Below are 10,024 nucleotides of genomic sequence, written 5' to 3' on the forward strand. Positions count from 1 at the left end.
ATATTCCTTCAATTTTTATCAGTTTGACAGAAATAGAGAACTATTATTGAGTATTCAACATACCTTTTTTGTGGAAACAAGGCACAGCACAATGGAGTCGCAAACACCAATCTGTAGATGAAAATAATAAAATTTAGAGTGTGTAGAAAGATATAACATTGAAGCAAATACACACAGGCAATGAAAATTTCAAAATAAACCAGGAGTACAATTTGCATCTTAAATCAGAATATCATATAAGTTGTAAATGATCTAAATATTTTTTCCTGGTTTTGAAAAATAAGACAAAACTATTTTAGCCTGTACTTTTCAATTCTTACAAAAATAATGATGCTGCTATGTTAAGCATATTTTCCTGTTACCAACTTTGATCATAGGATTGTGTTAACGATTTCTTTTTTTTATGTGTCAGTTCAATTTTGTCAAGAACAGTAGGACATTGGAGAATATTTAAGTCTATTTCCTGAATTAAAAAGAAAATGTGTACTTACAGGGCTCCGATGAGAGAGACCTGGATTGGAGCATTCAAGTAAGGACGTGACTTTAACCAAGGTTTCTTCTCAAGGGCATTCATTATAAAAGGTGGAATCACTGGAGAAAACATGATACATACTTTAAACAATGAAATCATTCTTATTGCTACCCAGTGCAGTCTAAATGCTTGTATACAATTATGTGTGTATTGTGATATTATATTTACAAGAAAAAGAAATAAAGTGATCCCCGAAAGAAAGCCCCTTAACATTTGCCATTTTAAGGATGTTTTGTCTGCCACAGATTAGAATTTGTCTTTTCATCATTCAACATTAGATAGATGATGAAAATATCAAAACTTTAGCTTGGCCAACACTTTCACCTCTTATTATCCCAACTGGGCACACATGGTATAAGCTCTCCCAATGGATCTAATGAGATGGAAACATTTTACACAAGAACAGAGCTGCATCCCCACTAAGATGTTTCGACTTGTTTCATCAGCATGGAATGTATCCAAGCTGGAGGGAGCAAATCAATAATCATGACAATATCACAAGAATGGTTTCCCAATAATATTCTTAATGTGGAAAATACACTTCTCACCAAACTATTCCTTTATCACAACGTCAATAAATTATCTTGATAAAATTAACACAACAAACAAAGTCTTATTTCATGTTCAACCAAAAAATTTAAAGATATGTTACATGAAAACTCAAATTGGGGGTATGTTTCTTTAACTGTTTGGAACAAATCACGAAAAACAAGTATTTGAAATAAGCTAAAGACTATGTTTTAAATGCAGCTAATTTCAAAATAATGAAATAAAATGACACAGATTTGATACTTGATGTTTTGTCAAGAAAAAAAAAAATATAGTAGACAGGACAAAGAACTAAGATTAGTGAGCAATTCACTTACTCATGCCAGGCGTGGCCATGAAGATCCTAGAGACGACAACTTGAGAAATGGCCTTCTTGGCTGCATTTGTTGATTCTCCAACTCTATTTCCATTTTCATCAAACACTGGAATACCATGGCTGATCTCTCTGAAATTCATTGTTTGTAGCAAATAATACACAAGATTTACATAAGCAATCTCTCTAATTTCTTTGATTAAAAAAGCTATTCTAAAAATGAATGAGTTACAAAATATACAGGTTATTCAAAAGTAATTTAATTTCACTACAACATTTATGCTACTATGTGATCCTGTGGTATGACACTCGCCTTCAGACCAGAAGGTCCAGGATTCGAGTCCCACTCTGAGCGACATATAGTTGAGTCCTTGGAAAAGGCTCTTTACTCACATTCTCTTCCTGTACACAGGTGTTAGCTAGGGACCCCTTGTAAAGTGCATTGAGCACATTTGGTGGAATTGCACTATAAAAGTTCAAGTCATTTTATTTATACTTTTTTTTTTTTTTTTTTTAAATTTTGGACATTGTTAACAAATAATAAAATATTGGGATCAAAACTACTTGAAACATTGCTCAAAAGTAAACACTGATCACAGTTTTAGTAGTAATATGCCTGCAGATGTCAATTTTTTCACCACAGAATGTGGTCTGAAATCGGGATAGCTCTCAATATTCAACATGGCTTTTATCTATTTTTATTTCTCCATTTATTCCTGTTACCTATCAAATCTTATTGGGAAGGGGAATTAAATTCGGGAGGGGGCTAATATTGTGAATAATTAGGAAAGTGAAAGTTCTGATTCAATTCAGGTGAATACAGACCTTGATCTCATACAGGGAATGTTTATACAGTTAGCAGCTGCTACAGCAGCAAATGGGACAAACCGACCAATTATTGGAGGAAATCTCTGGAGAGTGGAAGAAAAAATAAACAAATAAATATATATCCAATATTTCATTAATCTAATCTACAAACTGTCATATAAAGACGTTGTAATGTATTAAGAAATTAATAATGAATGAATGAATGTACGAATGACGAGTCACTTTTGTAACTCTTGTGACTGTATGAAACCTTTGGTGAAAAGAGCAACGTCTTCCGTTGTAAATAGAAAACAAATAAGCTGTGTTTTGTGTTCCATTGATTTATATCTCTTTTTATCATCACCATCTTACCAAAAATACAACATTGGCGACGAGGATCAACAAGTAAAGTATTAGATTTAACCTTCCTAGACCATATTTTAAGCAAACTAAGATGAATTTCGGCCAGATAGAACAGTTTGACGTTAGCAAAGAGTCATTCTCGGAATACTTCGAAAGAGTAGAACTATACTTCGTGGCAAATCAGATCAAAGACGAAAATAGACAAACTGCAACATTCCTCACGATTATCGGTCCATCAAACTTCAGGCTACTAAGGAATCTGGCCACACCAAGAAATATCAAAGAACTAAAACTCGATGAAATTTGCCAGCTGATGAAAAATCACTTCGAGCCAAAACCATTGAAATACGTGCAACGTACCCGGTTCGAAAATAGGATCAGGGCACCAACAGAATCCATCAATCAATACATTGTGTCACTGAGGCAACTGAGTGAATACTGTGAATTCGGCACAACACTGGAAGAACGTCTGTGCGAGCGACTGGTGAGGGGGATCAATGATGAAAAGATTCAGCGCAGACTACTTTCTGAGACTGATCTCACATTCCAGAAAGCAGTCACTATCGCCCAAGCTGTGACCACATCAGAAACAGGAGCAAAAGATTTGCTAACGGCAGGCCCCCACCAAGACCATAAGATACACCATCTTCGTCAACACCGCTACAACAACAATGACCACGCCAACAAACCTAAACACAAAACTTTCACCAACCCGAGTTCAACGTCACAGTCTCACACATCATCGAAATGCCAACGCTGCGGCAGTGACCACCGAGGCACTCCGTGCAAATGGATCAACGCGAAGTGTTTTCATTGTAACAAAGTGGGGCACCTGTACAAGGTATGTAAATCGAAAAACAGACCCAACCACCAACCTCAGCATCATAAACCATCGTCACACACACCTAAATGCGACACTAGGAATCATCGATCGTATTATGTATCAGAAGACCAAAATCACCATCAACATCATCACAATGTCGATCACCCTGAACCAAATGCATACGACCTTTTCAACATGGAACAGGACTTAAAAACACACACATCGGTGTGGATACCGCTTCAAATCGAAGGGAAGGAAGTGTCATTCCAGCTTGACACAGGCGCATCAGCAACCATACTACCGAAAACAACATACGACAACTTATTGTCACATACACCTCTAAAACCATCAACTGTTGTCCTGAAAACATATACAGGAGACACCGTACAGATTCGCGGACAATGTCGCGTGAATGTCCAGTACCAACAACAGCAAGCAACCAACCTGCCTCTACTCATCGTTGAAACCGCTGGTCCACCACTACTTGGAAGAAACTGGTTGGAGACCATCCAACTCAACTGGAACAACATCTGCCACACCAACGCTAAAACACACGCACAGGAACTCCAATCAATGGTTTCCAAATACAACGTGTTCAACGACAATGCTGGGTTACTAAACAACCACACCCAACACATCTTCCTGAAAGAAAACGCCACATCCATCTTCAAAAAAGCACGCCATCCACCATTTGCTCTTCGGGACAAAATTGAAAGAGAATTACAACATCTAGAAAATAACAACATCATTGAGAAGATCAATTACTCAGACTGGGCAACACCAATCGTACCCATTCTCAAATCTGATTCGACACTCCGCATATGTGGGGATTATAAAGTGACCGTCAACAAAATGGTTGCAAAGGAAGAACATCCAATTCCGAGGATAGAAGAGTTGGCCAACAGGCTAGCACATGGTGAGAAGTTTTCAACCATCGACTTCAGCCATGCGTATACTCACCTTCTTCTCGACCCTGATAGCCAAAACGTCACGACGATCAACACGCATCGTGGTCTTTATCGCTACAAACGACTACCATATGGCACATCTTCGTGCCCAGCCATCTTCCAACGGGTAATGGAATCTGTCTTCAAGGATATCCAAAACACGGTGATCTACTTCGACAATCTGTATCTCACTGGCGCCAACCATGCACAACACTTCGAAACACTTGAAGCCGTGTTGAAGCGCTGTGAAGAAAGGGGACTGAACGTAAAAGGGGATAAATGTGAATTCCTGCTGGATGAAATCGATTTCCTTGGATACCGCCTCACGAAGAATGGCATCGCTCCACAATCTAAGAAAATTGAAGCCGTACGAAAAGCACCTGCACCAACCTCAATCCAGGAACTACGAGCCTACCCTGGAATGATCAACTACTATTCCAAATTTCTACCCAACATATCACACCGTCTTGCACCACGATACGATTTACTAAAGAAAGGAAGCACCTGGAGATGGACATCAGCTGAGCAATCAGCCTTCGACGATTCAAAATCGTGTTTAATGTCCACGGAGCTACTGGTTCATTTCGACCCCAACATCCCTGTTGTCGTTACCTGCGATGCCTCACCAAGAGATTCTTTCGCACCATTTCAACAATGGGAATGAACAACCTATCGCATTTGCTTCCAGATCGTTGGATAAAGCAGAACGAAATTACTCCCAACTGGACAAACAAGCGTTATCTATCATTTTTGGATTACGAAAATTTCACAAATACGTTTTTGGACGACATATTACGATCAACACCGACCATAAGCCACTATTGGGTCTTTTCGGAGAAAACAAACCATTACCTGACCACGCATCATCGCGAGTACAGAGATGGGCGGTCATTCTGAGCGCATACGACTACCAACTGAAACACGCCCCAGGTCAACGCAACAACGCAGATGCACTCAGTCGTCTACCACTGCCTGAAGTAGCAGCACCTACGCCGTTTCCTGAAGATCTTCACCAGATCTTCCATGTCATCGACAACCTACCCATCTCCAGTACCACCATCGCATCGGAAACCACCACCAACCCTGTACTTCGTCAGGTGTATCAAATCGTTGCACATGGTCATCCATGGCCCACTACAATTAGCGAACAACTTAGACCCTATTTCGCATGCAAGCTCGAATTGAGCATCGACAATGGATGCCTGTTGTGGGGTACGCGTATCATTGTTCCAACGTCTCTTCAACGGGATATTCTTTCACTCATCCATGAGGATCACATCGGAATCGTTCGGATGAAAATGCTTGCCAGAAGTTACGTGTGGTGGCCCAAAATTGATATGGATATCGAATTCTGTGCGAAATCGTGTGCCAATTGCCAGAGTTTTAGGAACGTACCCGCTCACTCACCCCTACAATCATAGAACTGGCCAACCAAACCCTGGAGTCGTCTTCACATTGATTTCGCTGGCCCATTCTTAGGTCATATGTTCTTAATTATTGTGGATGCGCACTCTAAATGGCTAGAAATTCACATTATGAAACGGATTACCTCAGCGGATACTATTTTTCAACTTCGTCATGTGTTCGCAACTCATGGATTACCCGATAAAATTGTTTCGGACAATGGTCCATCGTTTGTCAGCGAAGAGTTTCAAAATTTCCTTCGGTTCAACGGCATAGAACACATCAAATCGACACCATACCACCCATCTACAAATGGCCTCTGAAAGAGCAGTTGCCACCTTCAAGTCGGCGATGAAGAAAATGAACAATGGTAGTGTTCCTGAACGCGTAAACAGATTTCTTCTGAAATACAGATCAACGCCACAAACAACTACAGGCCTCACCCCAGCTGAACTGTTGCTTGGTAGAAAATTAAAGACTCGTTTGGATTTAATTCATGATCAGGTGCGCAAAACTATTGAAAAGAATTTGGACTGTCAGAAAACTTACCATGACAAACATTCTCAGTTTAGAGACTTTACCATTAATGACAATGTTTTTGTTAAAAACCAAGGCAATACCAATCCATCTGACCCAAAATTTTTGCCTGCCAAAATTGTTGCGAAAACAGGTCCCATGTCTTACAGAGTTCAAATGTATGAAACTGATCAAGTTAAACGCTTTCATGCAGATCACATTATCCCAACTCATGCTGATCTCGATACTGGGGCATCTCTTTCTAAAGAGGGGGAAGGGAAATAGACACTGAACAAATGGGTATGAGTAATGCAATGAATAGCAAACCAGTTGACTTGGCAGATCAGTCAACACAACCCACGTCTACTACTTCTACCACAGATGAGTCAGCAGATGATGAAAACAGTCTGATGCCGACCACATCTGAAAGTAATGTTCGAACCACACCAGTGTTGAGAAGATCAAACAGAACAATTAAACCACCGGAAAAGTTAACTTTGTAATTTTACCATGACCATTTGAACCACTTATCTTTATAATTTGTTATGTGACCTTGTTTCGTCACTTGTTCTTTATCTCTCATCAAACAACTTCTAAATTTATGATAGTCGGTAAGAAACTCACCCATCAAATAACTATTAATAATTTTGCAGAGAAAATCAGCAACACCTTACTTTATGAGATATATATTCACCTTAACTTTTATTTCTGTATTAGCATTATTTAAGGTTGGGGGAATGTAATGTATTAAAAAATTAATAATGAATGAATGAATGTACGAATGACGAGTCACTTTTGTAACTCTTGTGACTGTATGAAACCTTTGGTGAAAAGAGCAACGTCTTCCGTTGTAAATAGAAAACGAATAAGCTGTGTTTTGTGTTCCATTGATTTATATCTCTTTTTATCATCACCATCTTACCAAAAATACAACAGACGTGTTCATCTGATATTTTATCCAAAGATCACATTTTGCACTGACTAGTTTTGAATGAAAAGGACAGAATTGTATCACAATTGATGGTGGGCAGTTAGGTAGAATATTCTTCTATTCTGCCTGCCAGATCAATTGTACCCACACAAAACTAAGCGTAACCTTTAAGGTTTATTGTCTCTTAGATGACTTAAGCAGGAACTAATCACAAAAAACAACAAAGAATTGAGTAGCAACAACTTTATTCATTCCTTAGACATTTAAAAAATGTCTAAAAGATTTGTCAACTTTCTTGTCACATTTTGACTTCAAAACTGTCCAAGACAGTGATGATTGAACGCCATGTAAAAAGTAAAAGTTCATTACATAATGAATAAATGCATTTTCCTGGAACCAAAAACATGGTATTGGTAATTGAATAAAGTCATCTTGGGGGGGGAGGAGGAATTGAGCTTTTATATAGCGCAATATCCGCTTTACAAAAGGTCCCTGACCAACAGCAACACGTCGATTGAGACACGACGCCTGTTAGGCGATATTACAATTTTTTCCAACAGAGACAATGCTGTTAACGGCCAGGTACTCATTTTACATCTGAGTCAGGTAAGAGAATGTGAGTAAAGAGTCTTTTCCAAGGACTCAACTATGCACCGAGCGAGGCTCAAACTCAGGACCTTCTGATCCGAAAGCGAGTGTCATACCACAATAATTACTATAACAATAATAAACAATAAACATTCCTCAATCAACAGGTTTTTTCACACTCCTGAGAAACTATCTCTTCCAGACTTGAATGGTTTGCACAGGACACCATTGATATCTAAAATTATAACACGATGTTGAGATACAAATCTATATAAATTTCAAGCACACAAAACAACTAAGTTAGAAAATGTCATGGCTATAAACCATTCACACCATAGAAAAAATGAAAATGACATCACTCAGCCCTTTGCTTTTGTTTCTAGACGCCATTTTGGTGGTTACTTCTCTCTAAATTATATCAATCAGACTTAAACGTTCACGGTCACATGTAGTTTTGTATGTTGGTACATTATATCCCTCTGGCCGATGTGAGTTGTTTTTTTTTAGCGAAAGGTATAGAATCAATAATGTATTAGTAGAATAAATGAAATAATACCTTGACCAAACTGTTCAAACCGAGAGCTGTGACTACTGCACCTGTTGTTGCCATTACATAAGACACCCCAAGCTGGCTGGAATTATAGAAATTTAGAAGGAAAAAAAGTTATATTGATCATTCATTTTCTAAAATAAGTTTCTACAGGGTTTTTTTTCCTAAAAGGCTTCAATATTCATTCTTACAAATTACATGGTTTGTTTCAAATGAAAAGAAAAAAAATACTTAAAATCTGCACATTTCTGCACCCTTGAAATTTAATTTCTATTTTTAAAAAGATTTTTTTTCTCTTAGATTAAGACAATGATAAACAACAAATCCCTGTACTAAAACTTACTTTACTGTTATTGGAGAATCTCCACTGCGGTTGGTATAATTGACGATTGCATTGAAAGACTGATTAAACCACTGCCAAAACAGCACAGCAGGAGTTGTTCTGAAACATTAGATATCAAAATAAAAGAGATTAAAAAATGAAAACATGGTTTTTAAAAAAATCTTACTTACCTCCTCTAAAGAGTATAGAATATTGTACTTTTGGGAGGAAAAAAAAAAACAAAGACAAGAAAGCACGAGAACAAATAAAACTGCTTTTTTTCACTTTAATTATTGTTTGACTGAGTTCACCCCCTATGAAGTCTCAGGAGAATTCGTAACAAGTCAGAGGTCATCTTAATCATTGATATTTGAAAAATAAAATTTCCTACCAAAATGAAAAACTTAAGTGTGTGGCCACTGTACCATAGAATAATTAAATATTACTTGTAAAAGGTCATCATACAGCCTGTGATAGTCATGTTCATCGGCACTTGAGCTGACATTCTTCCCAAAATAAACATTTTCTCCTTTGTGTCAGGATGAAATGCTGAATCATACAAATTTTTGGCTTGCCACAATTCATCCTCAGATAGGTTTTGAATCAACTCTCCTTTTCTGTAAATAAAAATAAAATATGAATAAAATATTGTGTTTGAATAGCAATAACATTTTTTTTAAAATTTCATTTAATTTGACGATATTATTGAACACTTTAATAAAAACTGCTAATACTTTTTACATTATGACGATATATCTTTAGACATATATTACTAGACTTCAAAGTAAGATATTTTTCTAAATATTATGAACAATTTATACGAAGGCATAACAAAATACTAAAATTTAATTCCTGGCAAATATTAGCAGCTAATGAAGCTCACTTAAATCAGGAGCAAATTGGTCGATAAGATTTGATTGATAGCTCTAATTTGAAAGTTCTTAAGTATTAATTATACCCAAGCTTTTAGTCACATTTATTTCTTTAACCATGACAATACTCCATTTTTGTTTAAACATCATTGGAATAGCATCCAACAATCCAAGATATAATCATCCACTTGTTACAAATGGAACACAAGATTTTTACATTTTGATGCACCATTTTAATGATCACTTTCTTGATGCCAGACATACTGCAAGGAATAAACCCGGATTGTGCCAGGTTTCAGGATAAATCAATTCAAAACAGATTCGGGCCAATGATTTGGAACAACAAAGACATGTTGATTGATCAATTTTGAGAGAATTGTACAAAACAGGATATTTTGATTGGCTGAAAAATGATCTTTCAGTAAGACGAAAGCTCAACCACATGTGGTATGAATGATCAATAAACCAGGAGAATTGAAGTGATAGAGTGGTCAACTGTTTGGCCAA

The 10,024-nt window shown here is 37.3% G+C and overlaps 1 protein-coding gene across 1 annotated transcript; it reads right to left on the minus strand.

Annotated features, from left to right (window-relative positions):
* Positions 1-8: 8 nt before the first annotated feature.
* LOC144961370 (sideroflexin-1-like) lies at positions 9-9,261 on the minus strand. Its single transcript, XM_078894596.1, has 7 exons — positions 9,092-9,261; positions 8,667-8,765; positions 8,330-8,405; positions 2,220-2,305; positions 1,399-1,526; positions 492-591; positions 9-111 (listed from the first exon to the last, which is right to left on the minus strand). Exons 1-7 carry the CDS (start codon positions 9,166-9,168, stop codon positions 9-11), a joined length of 669 nt encoding a protein of 222 aa, XP_078750722.1. The 5' UTR covers positions 9,169-9,261.
* Positions 9,262-10,024: the final 763 nt, after the last annotated feature.

The sequence above is a fragment of the Berghia stephanieae genome, unplaced genomic scaffold (assembly GCF_034508935.2).
Source record: "Berghia stephanieae isolate SIO BIC M18660-M18661 unplaced genomic scaffold, UCSD_Bste_1.3 scaffold2328, whole genome shotgun sequence".
Classification (NCBI taxonomy): domain Eukaryota; kingdom Metazoa; phylum Mollusca; class Gastropoda; order Nudibranchia; family Aeolidiidae; genus Berghia; species Berghia stephanieae.

Coding starts and splice junctions, on each gene's coding strand:
- LOC144961370 (XM_078894596.1), bottom strand. CDS start 9,168: ATGTTTATTTTGGGAAGAATGTCAGCTCAAGTGCCGATGAACATGACT. Junction 8,406..8,666: donor GATTCTCCAATAACAGTAAA/GTAAGTTTTAGT, acceptor CTATAATTCCAG/CCAGCTTGGGGTGTCTTATG. Junction 592..1,398: donor CATGGCCACGCCTGGCATGA/GTAAGTGAATTG, acceptor TGTTTTCTCCAG/TGATTCCACCTTTTATAATG.